The sequence below is a fragment of the Bos taurus genome, chromosome 8 (assembly GCF_002263795.3).
Source record: "Bos taurus isolate L1 Dominette 01449 registration number 42190680 breed Hereford chromosome 8, ARS-UCD2.0, whole genome shotgun sequence".
Taxonomy (NCBI): domain Eukaryota; kingdom Metazoa; phylum Chordata; class Mammalia; order Artiodactyla; family Bovidae; genus Bos; species Bos taurus.
Window position 1 is genome coordinate 23,374,775 of NC_037335.1, and position 21,369 is coordinate 23,396,143.

A 21,369-nucleotide genomic window follows, 5' to 3' on the forward strand; every position below is an offset into this window, starting at 1 on the left:
GTGGGATCTATTGACTTCCTCCAGGCTGCAACTGGGAGTCTCAACCCAAAGACTGGGAAGCTGGGTAAGGAGCCTGGTGAACCTTAATTTGGGACTAGGGTGTGTTAGGGTCCCCTCCAGCCCAGCCCAGCCTCGCGCACCAGCCGAACCCCGCTGGCAGTCGTGGTGCTGCTGGCTCTTGCCGCCTCAGGAACTTCACGAACTTGGTTTTCTTCTGGTGCCTGTTGCACGACTTGGGTTTTTTTTTTTTTTTGGTAAATTGCTGAGTGCGGAGAGGCCCCGCCCTTCCGCGCCAGGCAGCCCAGCCACTCAGCCACTCCTCCCGCGCTCCCCGGTGGGTGTTCCTTACTGGACGACGCTGGCAGACTTGGTGGCGGCGGCCCATGGGACCCGTGGCGCTGCCCACCTGGCTGCAGCCCAGGTAGGGCGCTCGGCCCGGAGGGTGGGGAGGGGGTCGGGAGGAGGGGCCGCCAGCGGGAGGGGTGCGGGTGGGCGGGTGTGGGTGGTGCCCACATAGTTCCGTGGGGCGAGCACCCGCCAGCGCCGGAGCAGCCTTACACCTCACGTTCCCTGGGGCTCTGGACAGATACTAGCTAATACAATTTTCTCGGCAACCCTAGGAATAACTGTTATTTTCCCCATGTTACAGCAGAGAAAGGACAGGCTGCGTGGCCACCCTTCCTTTTGTATGCTCTCTGCGGTCTTTCTTCTCTTCCCGTTCCTCCGACCTGGAGCGCTTCCCTTTCCTTTTCTCTACCTGCTGCAGAAGCACCAAGCACCCGTGTAGATTTCAGGGGCCCCGGTTCCAGAAAAACTGATTCAGTGATATGAGGGTAGAGCCTGGGATGTCTATGTTTATCCCACAAGCCAAGTGACTGCTGTAGGTTTCAGGCAGTCCTTTCCCCTACTTTTTTAGTAGTGCCTTAGTCATCTGTAGGGGTACCCGAGTGCGCTCATCAAGCTACATTTTATCTGCTTCTCAATTTATTTGCTTTATTTCTCAGAGGTTTCATATCTCCAGCTAGGAAAAAAATCTTGTCTACCCTGATCCGGCCACTCCCGCCACTTTTTAGAACTAGAGACAACACTTCAAACAGTGCTTCCTCTGACCCCCTCAAACGTGTATCTGTTCATCTTTTCTTAGTCATATCCCCATCAACCAATTTTCAAACTCAGCTTCACTTCCCTTTTCTGGCCCTTAAACTGCTTTCTGTGTGTGCCTGGTGAAGGAAACTATCTACTCTTGCAAACTATAGTAGGCAGTGGTAAGGTACTGACCCCAATCACAAAAATGCATTCAGAAATCAGTTCAGCTCGGTTGCTTGGTGGTGTTTGACTCTTTACGACCCCATGGATTGCAGCACGCCAGGCCTCCCTGTCCATCACCAACTCCCAGAGTTTATTCAAACTCATGTGCATTGAGTCGGTGATGCCATCCAACCATCTGATCCTCTGTCACCCTTTCTTCTCCTGCCTTCAATCTTTCCCAGCATCAGGGTCTTTTCAAATGAGTTAGTTCTTCGCATCAGGTGGCCAAAGTATTGGGGTTTCATCTTCAGCATATTCAGGAACTGATTTCCTTTAGGATGGACTGATTGTATCTCCTTGCTGACCAAGGTACTCTCAAAAGTCTTCTCCAACACCACAGTTCAAAAGCATCAGTTTTTCTGTGCTCAGCTTTCTTTACAGTCCAACTCTCACATCTATACATGACTACTGGAAAAACCATAGCTTTGACTACACAGACCTTTGTTGGCAAAATAATGTCTCTGCTTTTTAATATGCTGTCTAGCATATTAAAAGTTGGTCATAACTTTTCTTCCAAGGACCAGGAGTCTTTTAATTTCCTGGCTGCAGTCACCATCTGCAGTGATTTTGGAGCCCCCCAAAATAAAGTCTCTCACTGTTACCATGGTTTCCCCATCTGTTTGCTATGAAGTGATGGGACCAGGTGCCATGATCTGAGTGTTCTGAGTGTTGAGTTTTAAGCCAACATTTTCACTCTCCTCTTTCACTTTCATCAAGAGGCTCTTTAGTTCTTTGCTTTCTGCCATAAGGGTGGTGTCATCTGCATATCTGAGGTTATTGATGTTTCTCCTGGCAATCTTGATTCCAGCTTGTGCTTCATCTAGTCCAGCATTTCTCATGATTTACTCTGCATATAAGTTAAATAAGCAGGGTGACATATACAGCCTTGACATACTCCTTTTCCTATTTGGAACCAGTCTGTTGTTCCATGTGCAGTTCTAACTGTTGCTTCTTGACCTGCATAGAAGTTTCTCAGGAGGCAGGTCAGGTGGTCTGCTATACTTATCTCTTGAAGAATTTTCCACAGTTTATTGTGATCCACACAGTCAAAGGCTTTAGCATAGTCAATAAAGCAGAAGTAGATGTTTTTCTGGAACTCTTGCTTTTTTGATGATCCAATGGGCAATTTGATCTCTGGTTCCTCTGCCTTTTCTAAGTCCAGCTTGAACATCTGGAAGTTCACGGTTCACATACTGTTGAAGCCTGGCTTGGAGAATTTTGAGCATTGCTTTACTGGCGTGTGAGATGAGTGCAATTGTGTGGTAGTTGAGCATTCTTTGGCATTGCCTTTTTTTGGGATTGGAATGAAAACTGACCTTTTCCAGTCCTGTGGCCACTGCTGAGTTTTCCAGATTTGCTGGCATATTGAGTGCAGCCCTTTCGCAGCACCATCTTTTAGGATTTGAAATAGCTCAACTGAAATTCCAACATCCACTAGCTTTGTTCGTAGTGATGCTTCCTAAGGCCCACTTACTTTGCATTCCAGGATGTCTGGCTTTCAGTGAGTGATCACACCATCATGATTATCTGGGTCGTGAAGATCTTTTTTATAGTTCTTCTGTGTATTCTTGCCACCTCTTCTTAATATCTGCTTCTGTTAGGTCCATACCATTTCTGTCCTTTATTGTGTCTATCTTTATATGAAAAATTCCCTTGGTATCTCTAATTTTCTTGAAGAGATCTCTAATCTTTCCCATTCTGTTGTTTTCCTCTATTTCTTTGCATTGATCACTGAGAAAGGCTTTCTTATCTCTCCTTGCTATTCTTTGGAACTCTGCATTCAAATCAGTATATCTTTTCTTTTCCCTTTGCCTTTCACTTCTCTTCTTTTCACAGCTATTTGTAAGTCCTCCTCAGACAGCCATTTTGCCTTTTTGCATTTCTTTTTCTTGGCGATGGTCTTGATCCCTGCCTCCTGTACAATGTCACGAACCACCATCCATAGTTCTTCAGTCACTCTGTCTATCAGATCTAATCCCTTGAATCTATTTCTCACTCCCACTGTATAATCATTAGGGATTTGATGTAGGTCATACCTGAATGGTCTAGTGGTTTTCCCTACTTTCTTCAATTTAAGTCTGAATTTGGCAATAAGGAGTACATGATCTGAGCCACAGTCAGCTCCCAGTCTTGTTTTTGCTGACTGTGTAGAGCTTCTCCATCTTTGGCTGCAAAGAATGTAATCAAACTGATTTCGGTATTGACCATCTGGTGATGTCCATGTGTAGAGTCTTCTCTTGGGTTTTTGGAAGAGTGTGTTTGCTATGACCAGTGAGTTCTCTTGTCAAAACTCTATTGGCCTTTGCCCTGCTTCATTCTGTACTCCAAGGCCAAATTTGCCTGTTACTCTAGGTAGTATTTCTTGACTTCCTACTTTTGCATTCCAGTCCCATATAATGAAAAGGACATCTTTTTTGGGTGTTAGTTCTGCAAGGTCTTGTAGGTCTTCATAGAACTGTTCAATTTCAGCTTCTTCAGCGTTACTGGTCCGGGCATAGACTTGGATTACTGTGATATTGAATGGTTTGCCTTGGAAACCAACAGAGATTATTCTGTCATTTCTGAGCTTGCATCCAAGTACTGCATTTCAGACTCTTTTGTTGACTAGGATGGCTACTCCATTTTTTCTAAGGCATTCTTGCCCACAGTAGTAGATATAATGGTCACCTGAGTTAAATTCACCCATTCCAGTCCATTTTAATTTGCTGATTCCTAAAATGTCGATGTTCACTCTTGCCCTCTCCTGTTAGACCACTTCCAATTTGCCTTGATTCATGGACCTGACATTCCATGATTGAATTACCCTGCCTGGGAATGCCGCCATTGCTACTCCCTTCTTGTAACTATAAACTAGTTATCCTTCAAGTTATGCACTTAGCAGGAACACGTTGACCACATGGGCCTCTCTCCATCCATATTTTCTTTTCAAAAATACTCAAAGCTAACTTTGCAATGCTTGCTTTTATCCCTTGGGGAGCAGCAAAGTTAGAGGTTTATCACAGATGAAAGTGCATGTTGAAATAGAACCATATCTGGCTTTAAACAAACCCAGGATGGTCACTGTAACAGATAGTGTGTGCTTTCAAAATCTCATGGGGGTTAGAAGGGTATCCAAATTAAAAACTCGGATATGGATTAATTGTCTCTTGCTCGCTCAGATTGGCCAGTAAATTAGTTAAAATACATGTGTATAATGCTGAAAAGGTGATTATAAAGGAAGTGTTTAATGTGTTTAAAGGAAGTATTTTCCTGTATTTATTGTAGGTATAGGAAGAATGCCTATCTTTTCATCTACTACTTAATCCAGTTCTGCGGCCACTCCTGGATATTTACAAATATGACAGTCAGATTCTTTTCATTTGGAAAAGGTAAAAGCCCAAAACAGTTTTGAATTTTTAACTTTTAATCCTCATTTTCACCTAGTCCTAGTTATAATTTAACTTCTGTGAACTTCACCTAATATCCTTCACTTCTCTGAAATTTAGTGACCATATTTTTTCAGTAAGCATGCTTCATTCTTAATGCAAAAACCAAAACCTTTTTGGAGGAGGCGGTAAGTAAAATGAGGGAAAGGGAAGTGCGTTCTCCTTGAGTAGGCATTTGCCCTGAAAACATAGACATGGCATTGAGGCGTACCATTTCACTCTTCCTTTCTTGGTTCTGCACCAAACCTTAGCAGATCTGGTGTGTGTTGAAGAAATCTGTAAATTCCTGTGTAACTTTTTTTTTTTTTTTTTGCATAGAAATTAGAAATTAACCAGTTCTTCTCTAGTTTCTTATTCCCCAGGTTTAAGGTAACTGGAAACTACTAACAAATGAAAGACAAACTCTATATTCCCCATTCTTCTATATAATCCTTTTAAAAGGCAGTGTGTCCATAGGAAAATGACACATTCTGTAGATGACTCATCACATATAGGGGAGTTAGTGCTAAAGGTTTAAGTCATAAGCTTTCTCCAGTTTCCTGAAAGTAAAGATTTTAAATGCATTTAAATTTTCAAAAAAAACCAAATCATTAAATGACTGTCAAAATAAAATTCTTTTCATTTTCCATCCCCACATGGATAAGGGTCATCACAGTTTCCAAGTGTTGCATGACTTGACAATTTGAGCAATTGCTGGTTTCAGCTAAAAACAAACATTAGTATATATCTGGGATAAGTCATGCTCTGCTCATCAATTCAGCCTTCAATATCATGAGAAAATTAATCTATTTCTGTGATACCATAAACTATTTGATGTTGCTTTTTTTTAACTGCAGATTTGCGGATAAATTCTTGCCTTTGTTAAGAACCTCCAAAGATATAACTTGAGGCTTGTGTTTCAACTTTGAGTGTTGGGAGTCCTCAAGCAGAGGACAACACAGGTGTTTGGAAAACTTCCTTTTGTTTTTAGGAAAAAAGCATCACTTCTAGACCTTGGAAGTTAGCTGTGGCTTCAAGGGCCTGTTATAGGCCATTCACAACATGAGTAACAAGACATGAATTTATTCTTATGCTGCCTGGCCTTTCCAGTGGGGGGAAATGCCTTAGTCAGCAGTGTATTTTTTCTTAATTGCGATCTCGCCATCCATAATTAGAGAAGTTGCATTTTATTAAAGAAACACAACCCATTTCTACAGAAGGTAGCTTGAAAAGAACTGTGTGGGGGGTCAGTACAATTTCCAAATCAGTATATAAATTAAATAGCTCAACAGCACTCAAGCACCTGGAATAGACACCAGCTTCCTTCTTCCTTCAGGGAGCCGTGTGACTGATCATGCTTTTATGGCAAGTGCAGGACTGTGTATGCCTCAGGAATCATCTATAAAGTGGGAATGATAAGAATGTCTACCTCATAGAGCTGCTGAGAAGAGAAACCCTTTGATAAATTACTATCATGTGAATGATAACTAGGGAGTGAAGACGATAAAGATTTCCCTAGATGTTTCTTAATATGGCAGGATTTCATTTAAAAACCAGCACATTTATTCTATTTAGAGAGACATTTGTTTCCGTCCATTTCAGCTCTGTCAAATGTAGTATTTGTTTGGAGCCCTCTGCAATGGGCCCTACTCACAAAAATCCAGAAAGCCCTCACCATGTATGTGCAGGACATAAATGCTATATAAATGGAAGATGTTATTTGATATCATGGCATCATTAATGTCATTTTCATAAATCTCTGAAATCATATTTTCTCATCTCTGTCATTTTCTTGTCCATAGACAAGGAGTGGGCACAGCAGTTTCTCTAATAAACTCACTTTCAGCCTGTTTTCACTGATGTAGTCCAGAGTCTGTTTACTTTTATGCTGGAATTCCTTTAGAATCATATAAATGGGGAATAAATGCTTTAGCTTTGGTCATAGAGCCTTCCTTTTCAAGTTATAAATTCTTTTTGGAAGAGGAGCAATTAAACTGTACAATGAAATGATGTGCTTTCTTTGGTTACATAGTATTTGTAATTTAGAAATCTAGGAAATTTTTCACATGTACAAAGGAAAATGAAGTAAGGAATCTCAGTTGTATTTCAAACTGCTTCCTGGATTTGGGTTGTGATCTAGATTTTACTTACTATGTCTGTATTTTTTTTTTTTTTATGTCTGTATTTTTAATTCACTGGACACAGATTCAATGGTTGACACTTTTTATGCAATTGGACTTGTGATGCAACTTTGCCAGTCTATTTCCCTCTTGGAGTTGCTGCACATATATGTTGGCATTGAATCAAACCATCTTCTTCCTAGGATTTTGCAGGTAGGTCTTAATCACATTATTTATATTGTAGAATCTGTTGCATACGTAACTTTGTTCTGTTTACAGCCACTTGACTTTGTGGCAGTGAAAAAGCCAACCTTTGCTAATGTGCAACCCAAGTCACTAACATGGAGAATTCCATGAAAAAATGACCTCATCGTAAAACACTGCACAGTCAGAATTGCCAGTTGGAAGCATTCAGAGAAATGATGCTTGCTGCTTTGTGCAGCACTATAGTGATCCTCTGCTGGGACGAGATTTCATAGCCACTGCCCAGTCTTACTATGCCACGGCCTTGGGCGGTGTAGTACAGAGGAAGGGCATAGGATGGGAGCCATTCAGACTTGGGGTTTGGTGCCTGGCTCCTCTACCTACACTGGGATACATTAACCACCATCATCTAGCTCTTTAGGGAAAAGGATGCCACATACATTACCTGGAAAAGAATGAATTTGCAAAAAAAAAAAAAAAAAAGGTACCCTTCATCCAAGTCCAAGATTAGAATACTCCCCAGCCATTTCTTGTTCATTCTGCCCCTTTTACTGAATGCAGTTGCAAAGGAGTGGTCTTTCGTATTTATTTAGTATAGCATCTACTTGTACAGGGGCTTCCCTTGTGGCTTAGCTGGCAAAGAATCCTCCTGCAATGCAAGAGACCTGGATTCAATCCCTGGGTTGGGAAGATCCCCTGGAGAAGGGAAGGGGATTCTCCAGTATTCTGGCCTGGATAATTCCATGGACTGTATAGATCATGGGGTTGCAAATAGTCGGACACCACTGAGCGACTTTCACTACTTGTACAGACCTGGGAATGCTATAGACTTGGCTTCAAATTGGAGAAGACTCTTGAGAGTCTCTTGGACTGCAAGGAGATCAGTCCTGGGTGTTCATTGGAAGGACTGATGTTGAATCTGAAACTCCAATGCTTTGGCTACATGATATGAAGAGCTGACTCATTTGAAAAGACCCTGATGCTGGGAAAGATTGAGGGCGGGAGGAGAAGGGAACGACAGAGGATGAGATGGTTGGATGGCATCACCGACTCAATGGACATGGATTTGGGTAGACTCTGGCAGTTGGTGATGGACAGGAGAGCCTGGCATGCTGCGGTTCATGGGGCCACAAAGAGTCAGACACGACTGAGCAACTGAACTGAACTGAACTGGCTTCAAATTCCAGTTCTATCTCTTAGTTATATAAGTTTAAACAAGTAATGTAATTGTTCTGAGCTTCATTTTCTCATGTGATACGCAAATAGCATGTATCTTCTGGAGTAACTGAGAAAGTGGGTGGGATAAGTTCCTAGCACTTAGTTAAGAATACAATACCTGGTAGCTGCTGCTGTTATTTTAGGTATCGTTGGTTCCTCTGCCATGTCTTGAGCCCTAGATGACCATGTTCCTTTTAAAGGCAGGTTGAAGGAAGATGGGAAATTCACTGATAGAGATTTAGTATAGGAAAGCATTAATGAATTAAGGCAAGAAAAATTAAAAAGTGATATTTTCCACAAGGAGAGATAAGGGTTAGGTGGCTATATGAACATACATTTAAAATTTACAGAAAAAAGTATTTTCATTAGTATAATTTTAACAATTTGTAAAATAAATTAAAAAAATTGATAACTAAATGTGACAAATTTGCATTTTAAAAATGATTAAAATGTTAGAATCTGATTGTATTGCCAGCACCTAGCAAAATGCTTAGAACATAAACATCTTAAATTTTGTTGAATGAAATAGTGGCATAGATCCTTATATTAAAATTTGCTGAAATATCATGAAAGTTTAAAAGATGGAAATCAGAGTATAAACCTAAGGAGCCTATCGAGAACTCTGCATTACAAGTTGATGGGAGATTTTTAATTTTGCTTATTCATTAGAAGTGGAGAAATAGTATTAGGATGAAGTTACTTTAGTATTGAAATATCAAATGTAAAGTAAAAATTGGGGCAATATCTAGAGTACAAACTAAGAATAGTTAGTTAGCTAGCTAAGACATAGATGGAATTGCCTTAAATGTATGTCCTTACAATATGAAAAGGGGTACACATCTGTCCCAGAAGAAGCATATTATTTAGGAACAAGATTTTTTGGTATGTATTACCTGTAAACAACTTAAGATGCATATAGCATTGCTTAACATTAAATTTACAGGCTTCCCAGGTGGTTCAGTGGTAAAGAATCTGCCTGCCAAAGCAGGAGATATGGGTTCAATCCCTGGGTCAGGGAGATCCCCTGAAGAAGGAAATGGCAACCCACTCCAATATCCTTGCTGGGGAATCTGGTGGATAGAGGAGCCTGGTGGGCTACAGTCCATGGAGTCACAAAAGATTTGGACACAATTTAGCAACTAAATGCTAATTTTAGACAACAGAATTAACCCAGGTTAAGTGAAAGCTGTATTCTAGCATATGGAATTATTTTTCTTGGACTATGATCAAATTCATCTGAATCTAAGTCATATTTTCTTTTGGCATACCTTTTTAGACTTTTTACTTTTTTAGGCTAAAGTGGATAATACTAATTTTATGGTAAAACAGTTTCAAAGTTATTTCCAAAGTAGGAAATGCAAATGAGAAACTGGACAGGTAAATTTGTAAGAAAGAAAAGCACCTTGAATATGTTTCAAAAATCTGTACAGTATTTCTGCTTTCCAAAAGTATGTAGGCTTGTCCAATAACAGAAATTGTTATTAGAAATCTGATTTCTTGCAGTTCTAGAAATTCCAGGATATTTAAGTGTGATTTTAATCCCTACTAATTGCAACTCTATTGATTTATAGAAGTACGATCACTTGTAATTGGACTATATCCTGGTTTGGTAATTAAAAAATAATGGCAAGTATGTATTGGCACTTGTATTTGAATGTGAGGAGGCCAAGTCTCCTGTCGATGGGGCTCAAATGGTTTTTAAGTCTTTGTTGTTGGGAGGAATCAGGGAATCCTCATAGTAGGGAAGACAGTTATTCTCATCCTGGGCCGATTATTATTAAATTTTTGTTATGTTTATCTTCCTCTTTATCTCTTTGAGATTTTATCTGTCCTCTGTTTCTTTTGTTCATTTACTATCTTTTCTATGGTTTTCAGAATAGACATGATGTTCGAAAAAGCTTCAAAAACCCATGTGGTCAGGTCCAAAGTTTCATTTTAACGCCCTTCCTTAGAATTCTGCAGACAACTAGAAGAATTCCCACATTATAAGATGACTCTGAGGCCCCTTCTTTAAAGTAACCAAACAAAACTCTAAAGCTGTGTAATCGTTCTTGGTTTTCCTGTTTCCCCATCTTTAAATGAAGAAACTGTAGTTAAGAATGTGGCTAAGCTACTCATACAGTACTCATAGCATACAGTATTTTGAAAAAATGCACAATATCTAGCTACTTTGAAGTAGATTGAAGAGAATTCTGCTCATGTGTGTTAATATTTTGACATTACCTTTGTGACACTGGTAAGTCACAATGGAATTGTCCTTTTTGTAAACTGCTTTGCCAAAATATGAAGATGAGTAATTCCCCAAAGCAGTAGGAACAATTAGCTAGTTGAGCAATTAGGATCACAGGTATAATGTCAATTGATGGTGGTATGTGTATATATATATACGTGTGTGTGTGTATATATATACATATATTTATGTGTGTATATATTTTTGTATCTCACAAAAATATGTTTGTTTTCTTCTGTACATTTTAAAATGTTTTATACACATCTTTATTTGACAGGGAAAAGCCGTTGTGATTTTCTAATATTACAGTTGCTAAAGGAGAAAGGACTTCCCTGGTGGCTTGGAGAGTAAAGGAGCTGCCTGCAATGCAGGAGACCTGGGTTTGATTCCTGGGTTGGGAAGATTCCCTGGAGAAGGAAATAGTAACCCACTCCAGTATTCTTGCCTGGAGAATCCCATGGACAGAGGAGCCTGGTGGGCTACAGTCCATGGGGTCGCAAAGGGTCAGACACGACTGAGCGACTAACACACTAACACTAACTAAAGGAGAAAGAGGGGGTAAAACCTATTGACAGTAACACTATGATAGTTTAACAGAGATGTATATTTTATATATTTTTTAAAAATACAGTTTAGGGGAAAAGAGCAAAACTGCAACAAATAGTTGTTTACATACATCCATTTTTGTAAACACAAGCCAATTAAAATTATATCAGGAAAAAATTTTTTGATATTTTAAAATTGTAAAACAGGAAAGTAAAAAGGTCCAAAAGTAGCATATAACTATAGTTAAAAGTGATAATTGAAAACTAGGCATCTCTGCTTTCCAATCCCTTGCTCTCAAATGAGTGTGCATATTTTATTAGCTTGATTTTTTTAAAAAGTTGAATTGGAAACTAGTATTTTAGTAGATTTAATCAAACCAACTTGGCTTTTATGGAGCGGAAATACCATCAGCCTTGAAATACTGATTTTGAAGGACTCTATTCTGACTTTGCTTGTGTAGAAGCCTGAGAAAGAGGTTTTTGTTGATATATAATAGCTTCAGGATGTTTCAACTCAAGGAGAGGGGAAAATAATCCACAAAATTAACCTTTCTTATTGACATTAGGCTGATGTGCCTTTAGGAAACCCTCAAAGTTATCCACTTTACTCCTTTAGCTTTTGAGAGAGGCTTGAAATGCAAAGACTTTGTACACAACTGAATTAAAATGGCTAAATTCTGTCCCCTGACCTTTGCATCACAATAAACACTGCTGCACATGTATTCATTTGACACAGTTTTTAAATCTATAAATCAAAATCCTGGGAATTATCACCCCCACATTATTGTGATACAGAAATTCCACTTTGTGATACAGAAATTCCATTTGTGAGCTCAAATTGCAAGAACAATCCTTATTTTTGCCAATAGCACATCCTATTTCTGATAAGGACAAACAGGAGTCTGTTGTCAGAAACCACTCCAAAGATTTCACAGTTGCAGATTTTGTAAGAAAAAATGTAAAGTCTGTCCCCAAGGAGAGTGTCTTAAAACAAACCCTTTTAGAAACACAGCAAAGTTTCACCCTAATCTCTTTTAATCCATGAAGCAGGTGCTTCTTTGCATTGCTAGATTAAATAATCTCCCCCCCCCCATGAAATCATATAATTTTCTCTCCAGTTTTGAGTTGGGAACAGGCTTATATTGTTAGAGATGAAAACTGTACTGAGGATAGTGTCATGCTATGAGATTCTCAAAGCTTTGCTTCCTGAAAATGAATTATATACACAGTTCACTCTGTAGGTAGGATTTTTTTTTTCTTTTTTGTACCTTTTGTATTGGATCAGGAATTTCTTCAGTGTGATAGTTATAAAGCTATTGTTGTTGTTCAGTCGCTAAGTCATGTCTGACTCCTTGCGACCCTATGAACTGCAACACCCCAGGCTTCCCTGTCTTTCACTGTCTCCTGGAGTTTGCTCTAACTCATGTCCATTGAATCAGTGATGCCGTCCAACCTCCTCATTCTCCCTCGCCTCTTTTCCTTTTGCCTTCAATCTTTCCCATCATCAGAGAGTTTTAGTCACAGTATAATTTTAAAGATGCTGAGATTAACTTTTTTATTTACTGATAGTCCTGACTATCTACAAGAAAAACATATTTTCTTATAAATATACTAATTACTACATTAGATTATACTTATTTTTATTTTCAGTATAATGACTTAACACAAAAGTTAAATGACTTACCCAAGTTCACAAAATTGTAAATGGTGGAGCAAAAATTTGGATTTGGGTTCGTTTTCCTGAACACTCAACTATTATGCTACACTTGTTTATAGTATCTGTCCATAAGTACCTATGTCCTTATAGGCTGGGACATAGCCTACTTCATAGGCTGGGATTTGATCTTGTTCATCTTGCCATGTCCACTGGGATTCAGAATAGTGCACTCAATAAATATCTATTGTTTGATGAATAAATAAATATATACAAATAGTATTTAAATACTTTTGTCTTACAGATAATAATTGGTGACTTTTCAACATTTAAGGGTATGTTTCTGAAGTTCTCAACAAAAGTTCATAGGATTAAAGTAGTTTGGGTTATCCTTTTAGTAATGTAATAGTCTTTGAAGCTACTACTCAAAGACTAATTAAACAACTACTTGATTTTTAAGACTGTAGAAAGTCTCTCTATAGTTGAAGGATGATTTTTACCCCTTCAATAGTTTCTAACTAATTTGTTAGCTGCCATTAAAAAGTAACATTTTAATTTTAACAAATTAAATTCTTTGACAAAGAACACTTTAATTTTAGTCATGGCTTAATCTGGAGTTCAGAATTCCCAAACAGAACATAAAACTGCAAAATAGTTTTATAGTTACCATATTTTTGAGTTGGTCACATTACCACCATGTTTAATGTGGCCCAAGTTAGTGTTTTCACTGTGCTTTTATTCTGCCTGTTTGAGTTGCACAAAATATTACAAGACCCTGTATTAGTAATTGTCATGTTCTCATAGGATTTGTCTAAAATTACAAAGTGCTAAGTTGTCCCAAGGATAAAGCTCTAAATAACTAGTCAACCATTATATGTAAAGAAAGTAATAAATTTTAAAAATATATTCTTGAAAATTGTTTTGGTGTTGATTCAGAAAATCAAGGAGATTCTTTTAAGTTTTAACTTTTCAGGAGAGGCTTTTTTTTTTTTTTTAATAGACTGTGACTTAGACTTTATATCTGCTTCCTTGGTGGCTCAGGTGGTAAAGTGTCTGCCTACAATGTAGGAAACCTGGGTTCAATTCCTGGGTTGGGAAGATCCCCTGGAGAAGGAAATGGCAACCCACTCCAGTACTTTTGCCTGGAAAATTCCATGGACTGAGGAGCCGAGTAGGCTACAGTCCATGGGATCGCAAAGAGTTGGACATGACTGAGCAACTTCACTGGTTCACTGATAGACATTATATGAGAGTCAGATCAGATCAGTTGCTCAGTTGTGTCCGACTCTTTGCGACCCCAAAAATTGCAGCACGCCAGGCCTCCCTGTCCATCACCAACTCCCAGAGTTCACTGAAACTCACGTCCATCGAGTCAGTGATGCCATCCAGCCATCTCATCCTCTGTCGTCCCCTTCTCCTCCTGCCCCCAATCCTGCCCAGCATCAGAGTCTTTTCCAATGGGTCAACTCTTTGCATGAGGTGGCCAAAGTACTGGAGTTTCAGCTTTAGCATCATTCCTTCTAAAGAAATCCCAGGGCTGATCTTCAGAATGGACTGGTTGGATCTCCTTGCAGTCCAAGGGACTCTCAAGAGTCTTCTCCAAAACCACAGTTCAAAAGCATCAATTCTTTGGCACTCAGCCTTCTTCACAGTCCAACTCTCACATCCATACATGACCACAGGAAAAACCATAGCCTTGACTAGATGAACCTTTGTTGGCAAAGTAATGTCTCTGCTTTTGAATATGCTATCTGGCTTGGTCATAACTTTCCTTCCAAGGAGTAAGCGTCTTTTAATTTCTTGGCTGCAGTCACCATCTGTAGTGATTTTGGAGCCCAGAAAAATAAAGTCTGACACTGTTTCCACTGTTTCCCCATCTATTTCCCATGAAGTGGTGGGACCGGGCGCCATGATCTTCTTTTTCTGAATGTTGAGCTTTAAGCCAACTTTTTCACTCTCCACTTTCACTTTCATCAAGAGGCTTTTTAGTTCCTCTTCACTTTCTGCCATAAGGGTGGTGTCATCTACATATCTGAGGTTACTGATATTTCTCCCGGAAATCTTGATTCCAGCTTGTGTTTCTTCCAGTCCAGCGTTTCTCATGATGTACTCTGCATATAAGTTAAACAAGCAGGGTGACAATATACAGCCTTGACGTACTCCTTTTTCTATTTGGAACCAGTCTGTTGTTCCATGTCCAGTTCTAACTGTTGCTTCCTGACCTGCATACAAATTTCTCAAGAGGCAGATCAGGTGGTCTGGTATTCTCATCTCTTTCAGAATTTTCCACAGTTTATTTTGATCCACACAGTCAAAGGCTTTGGCATAGTCAATAAAGGAGAAATAGATGTTTTTCTGGAACTCTCTTGCTTTTTCGATGATCCAGCGGATGTTGGCAATTTGATCTCTGGTTCCTTTGCCTTTTCTAAAACCAGCTTGAACATCAGGAAGTTCACAGTTCACATATTGCTGAAGCCTGGCTTGGAGAATTTTGAGCATTACTTGACTAGCGTGCGAGATGAGTGTGATTGTGTGGTAGTTTGAGCATTCTTTGGCATTGCCTTTCTTTGGGATTGGAATGAAAACTGACCTTTTCCAGTCCTGTGACCACTGCTGAGTTTTCCAAATTTGCTGGCATATTGAGTGCAGCACTTTCACAGCATCATCTTTCAGGATTTGGAAAAGTTCAACTGGAATTCCATCACCTCCACTAGCTTTGTTCCTAGTGATGCTTTCTAAGGCCCACTTGACTTCACATTCCAGGATGTCTGGGTCTAGGTCAGTGATCACACCATCGTGATTATCTGGGTCGTGAAGATCTTTTTTGTACAGTTCTGTGTATTCTTGCCACCTCTTCTTAATATCTTCTGCTTCTGTTAGGTCCATACCATTTCTGTCCTTTATCGAGCTCATCTTTGCATGAAATGTTCCTTTGGTATCTCTGATCTTCTTGAAGAGATCCCTAGTCTTTCCCATTCTGTTGTGTTCCTCTATTTCTTTGCATTGATCGCTGAAGAAGGCTTTCTTATCTCTTCTTGCTATTCTTTGGAACTCTGCATTCAGATGTTTATATCTTTCCTTTTCTCCTTTGCTTTTGGCTTCTCTTCTTTTCACAGCTATTTGTAAGGCCTCCCCAGACAGCCATTTTGCTTTTTTGCATTTCTTTTCTATGGAAATGGTCTTGATCCCTGCCTCCTGTACAATGTCACGAACCTCATTCCATAGTTCATCAGACACTCTATCTATCAGATCTAGGCCCTTAAATCTATTTCTCACTTCCACTGTATAATCATAAGGGATTTAATTTAGGTCATACCTGAATGGTCTGGTGGTTTTCCCTACTTTCTTCAATTTAAGTCTGAATTTGGCAATAAGGAGTTCATGGTCTGAGCCACAGTCAGTTTCTGGTCTTGTTTTTGCTGACTGTATAGAGCTTCCCCATCTTTGGCTGTAAAGAATATAATCAGTCTGATTTCGGTGTTGACCATCTGGTGATGTCCATGTATAGAGTCTTCTCTTGTGTTGTTGGAAGAGGGTGTTTGCTATGACCAGTGCATTTTCTTGGCAAAACTCTATTAGTCTTTGCCCTGCTTCATTCCATATTCCAAGGCCAAATTTGCCTGTTACTCCAGGTGTTTCTTGACTTCCTACTTTTGCATTCAAGTCCCCTATAATGAAAAGGACATCTTTTTTGGGTGTTAGTTCTAAAAGGTCTTGTAGGTCTTCATAGAACCGTTCAATTTCAGCTTCTTCAGCGTTACTGGTTGGGGCATAGACTTGGATTACTGTGATATTGAATGGTTTGCCTTGGAAATGAACAGAGATCATTCTGCCATTTTTGAGATTGCATCCAAGTGCTGCATTTTGGACTCTTTTGTTGACCATGATGGCCACTCCATTTCTTCTGAGGGATTCCTGCCCGCAGTAGTAGATATAATGGTCATCTGAGTTAAATTCACCCATTCCAGTCCATTTCAGTTTGCTGATTCCTAGACTGTCGACATACACTCTTGCCATCTCTTGTTTGACCACTTCCAATTTGCCTTGATTCATGGACCTGACATTCCAGGTTCCTATGCAATATTGCTCTTTACAGCATCGGACCTTGCTTCTATCACCAGTCACATCCACAGCTGGGTATTGTTTTTGCTTTGGCTCCATCCCTTCATTATTTCTGGAGTTATTTCTCCACTGATCTCCAGTAGCATATTGGGCACCTACTGACCTGAGGAGTTTCTCTTTCAGTATCCTATCATTTTGCCTTTTCATACTGTTCATGGGGTTCTCAAGGCAAGAATACTGAAGTGGTTTGCCATTGCCTTCTCCAGTGGACCACATTCTATCAAATCTCTCCACCGTGACCCGCCCGTCTTGGGTTGCCCCACGGGCATGGCTTAGTTTCATTGAGTTAGACAAGGCTGTGGTCCTAGTGTGATTAGATTGACTAGTTTTCTGTGAGTATGGTTTCAGTGTGTTTGCCCTCTGATGCCCTCTTGCAACACCTACCATCTTACTTGGGTTTCTCTTACCTTGGGCGTGGGGTATCTCTTCACGGCTGCTCCAGCAAAGCGCAGCCATTGCTCCTTACCTTGGACGAGGGGTATCTCCTCACCGCCGCCCTTCCTGACCTTCAATGTGGGATGGCTCTAGCCCATTAAAAAGCAAAGGTGAAAATGTCTCAGTGTGTCAGAACAAGGAATTTAGAATGACATGGTCTAGATTTTGCTTCCACATCTGTAGCAAGTCATTTTCACTTTGTAAAATGACTACAAAGAACGCTTTCTTTGTAAAAGGCAGAAAATGGCAGTAGCACTTCCTGGGGTTGTTATGGAGATTAAATGAGATGGCATGTGTTTAGACACAGGCACAAAGTAACCAGTAATTTTTTTTTTTTTAACCAATTTAGGAATATTGCCAACTATATTCTCCCATTGTCTTGCCATTGAATGGTCAAGATAGAGTTAAATAACCATCAGATAATTTGTTAATTAGATGGATATCATCGAGGGGGTGATGGGTCTTCACATACCTGTATGGATGTGGTTGTGTTCTGGGGGGCATGCTTATTGCCTCTCCTATGCAGTTGGGATTCCATCACCGATGTACCACAGTCCCTTAAGTGATTATTTTCAACAGTGTTTCTTTGTGCAGCTCCAGCCCCTCTTTGGAGAGTCTTTTCCCTCCCTACTCATCAATTGAGGGGCAGCCTGGCATTACAACTCTGGAAGCCAGGAGACTCAGGGTATATATGTTTCCAGGTCTGCCTCTAGGTTGGGCAAATCACTTGATTTCTCTGGTTCCCAATTTCCTTGTTTGTAAAAAGGTGGGGTTGGGTATGTATCTAGCAGGGCTCCTAGAGATCTGTCTTATCAGAAGTAGCTTATGTTCTTTGGTGGCTCAGATGGTAAAGCGTCTGTCTACAATGTGGGACACCTGGGTTCGATCCCTGGGTCGGGAAGATTCCCTGGAGAAGGAAATGGCAACCCACTTCAGTACTCTTGCCTAGAAAATCCCATGGACGGAGGAGCCTGGTGCAGGCTACCGCCCATGGGGTCGCAAAGAGTCGGACACGACTGAGCGACTTCACTTTCACTTTATGTTCTTTATTTCAGTAGTCAGCCATGTAATTAGAACTGTGTTTGTGTGCACGCATTCATGTGTTTATCTCCTGAGATTTTGATCAAAAATTAGATAATTTTCCCAATTAGCAGACACTGATGAAATGTAAGATTAGGCAGTGCCTAAGTACTTGTTTGCTGCTAAGATCTTGTTATCTGAAGGTTGCTGTGTGTCACTGCAGCAAGCTCGGGTCATTCAGTAATTAATCATTTCAGTTAAGTCTACTTCATTACATAAATATGGTTAAGTCAAGAAACTAGAGCATTGAAAGAAAGACTAACAAAAGAAAAACTGCCATGTAGGTAGCTTCCATCGATTGACTAAGGTTTGAATTGTGTCTAATTTCCTTAGCTAAGTAAGGGCCCTCTTGACTCACCAATGTGGTTATAAGCACGCTGATACAGCTTCTACATGTGAATTTCTGATCCTCTGGCCTGATATTGGCAAATTTTGGATTTCTCTGCACTAGGTGATTTTCCAGGACTAACAGGCTGTGATTCAAAGTCACAGATTATCCAAGTCTTTTCTCCCTGATCCACTTTAAAAATAAAGACAGCTACTGAAAGACACAAGTCAGCCCTCGTCTTTATCACTAATATGCTCTCACAATCTCAGGGATAGTTTCCTGTGACCACTGTGAGGAAAGTAAAATATTCTGTTAAAAGCCAACAAAAATGCAGAATATACAAAGTATATTAATACAGCATAAGAATACATATATTTAGATTGGAAAGAGGAATGTGTATTTTGAGGTCAGTAATAGGAGCTAAGCCATAAGTGTGTGAATTCTCAGTGATTTACAAATGCTTACTGACTTGGAAAAAATATGAATTTGTGAATTCTTTCCACTTTCCACTAGTGTATGAGGGTTAGGATTATAGTATTTCCCACCTCTCAACTCTTAACACCCCTGCACCACCCCCCCCCCAAAAAAAAAACTATGGTGGCTTCTTGGTTGGATGAAATGGAAATTTCTTGGCCTGACATTCAAAACTCTTCACAAGCAGCATGTTTTCAGTTTTATCTCCCATGGTTCTGTTTGTGCACTTCCTTTCTGGCCCTCAGGGATGTTTTGGCCCCCAGCACAGCTGTGTTTTCACACCTCCACGTCTTTGCTCTGGCTGCTCCCCAGGATGCCCACTCTCCTATCCAGTCTACCTGATAAACCCTGTCCATTCCTCAAGATCCAGCTGAAATGTTGCCTGTCTCCATGTATCTCTCTGCATCCTTTTCCCACACAGTCTATCTCCCCCACCTCTCCTCCCATACATGGCCCTTTAAATGACAGCATTATTCACACTGTGCTGTAGTGACTGCCCCACATTCTCTTACCGGTGCTGCCCTGTGTAGCAAGGATGAGGCTTTTCATTGTATATGTTGTCTTAGCTCCTGATATATAGTGGACACCCAATGAAAGCTTGTCAAAGTGAGTAAAACCATGTGTTCATGTGTCACAAGAAGGGACATGCTGTGATTCAGATGAAATATCTGTTATGTTTTTATCCATTACGTTCAATTTGGAGAATACAGAAAAAAAGAAACCAAAAAGGAGGAAATGAAATTCATCCATAACCTTACTCCCCCAGAGATAATATTAATTGTATAACATACATATTTAGAGTTAAAGCATATTTCTTAAGAGGAACTTTGGTTTTTAAAATTAGAAAATTACCTACATGCTATACAGATGATCCTAATTCTTGACTTTGCTATTTCTTTTGTTAGCTCACAGAAAGAATAATTGTCCTTTTTATGGTGATCACCAGTCAAGAAGAAGTCCAAGAGAAATACGTGGTGTGTGTGTTATTCATCTTTTGGAATCTATTGGATATGGTTAGGTAAGGAGGCAAAATAACCTCTTAAAGCCAGATTACTTTCTACAGTGAAACCAGTATTAGTTGCCTGTGTTTGATTGCTCAGAGATAAGTACATAACCTCTTTTCATATTATTTTATCTTGATATAGAAATGTATTTTTTATGCTCTCCATAATGGGCATATCAAAGATAATGAAAACCTACCATGGTATTACAAAAGCAAATCAGTGCATTCAGGCATAACACCAATTGGGAATAAACCTCACAGCTGTTTGCTAATGAAAGGCATTCTCTGCAATTGCTCCAGTACATGTTACTTTAATAAACAAAGCCAGACTTTTCTATCATAGTCACAATTTACAAAGTTGGTTTCAAGAGTATTTTAAATATAGGGCTTTATCTCTCTGGGGTGAAAAACACACCTCCACAAACATGTGTATACAGCTCCAGCAGGTTCAAATAACTGAAGCTCGTTCATGAGCTCACTGGGAATCCTTGGACCTCAGGTTTAGAATCCTTGTCCTAGTTGGTGTTATGTTGACTTCTAAATTCTAAAGCTTTGCAATAAGATGAGCCTAGTAGTATCTCTACCAGCAATGGTGTAAAATAGCCTCTTTGCACAGTGGCTCACTTTGGAGAGGTTCCTAACTGCTACTTCTTGAGAATTGTCCCTCTTGCTGGAAAGACCTGGATGTGAATGGGTAACAAAAGTCCACAGCATTTTAGCAGAGGTTATATAAATTCTTTCTGTCAAAATCTTGGCTGAGTTAACATATTCTAAGTAGAATGATTAAAATGAAATATTTTGTTGAATTAAAATGACTATAATTCTTTGTTATATATAACTTAGTTATTTCTCACTTTTACCTGAAAGATTTGTGGACTTGGGGCAAACTTTAGGGACTTTTATAGCCTGTGAGTTCCTGTTTATGAGACATGGAGCCTCATCTGGGACTGTGTCTTGCTTTCTTGTTGTTGTTTTTTTTAATGTACATCGTTTTTTAAAGTCTTTATTGAGTTTGTTACAATATTGCTTCTGTTTTATGTTTTTGTCCTTTGGGCCACAAGGCATGTGGGATCTTAGCTCTCTGACCAGTGATTAAACCTTCACTCCTTGCATTGGAAGGGGAAGTCTTAACCACTGGACTTCCAGGGATGTCCCAGGGAACTGTGGCTTTCTGATGTTTTATTCTCTGTATGCTCACTTCTTTCAGTATCAGTCCAGTCTCAGATAAGTTCAGTAGACCCATT

At 39.7% G+C, this 21,369-nt stretch overlaps 1 protein-coding gene across 2 annotated transcripts in view; it reads left to right on the forward strand.

The window, feature by feature from the left end:
* The first annotated feature begins 345 nt into the window (after positions 1-345).
* Positions 346-21,369, forward strand: part of HACD4 (3-hydroxyacyl-CoA dehydratase 4) — a 29,459-nt gene continuing 8,435 nt past the window's right edge. Inside the window, 4 exon segments of one of the 2 annotated variants that reach the window (NM_001076522.2) lie at positions 346-421; positions 4,573-4,676; positions 6,918-7,045; positions 20,028-20,140. In NM_001076522.2, the coding sequence (NP_001069990.1) occupies positions 384-421; positions 4,573-4,676; positions 6,918-7,045; positions 20,028-20,140 (383 nt within the window). In that variant the 5' untranslated portion in view covers positions 346-383. 2 annotated transcript variants of the gene reach the window in all.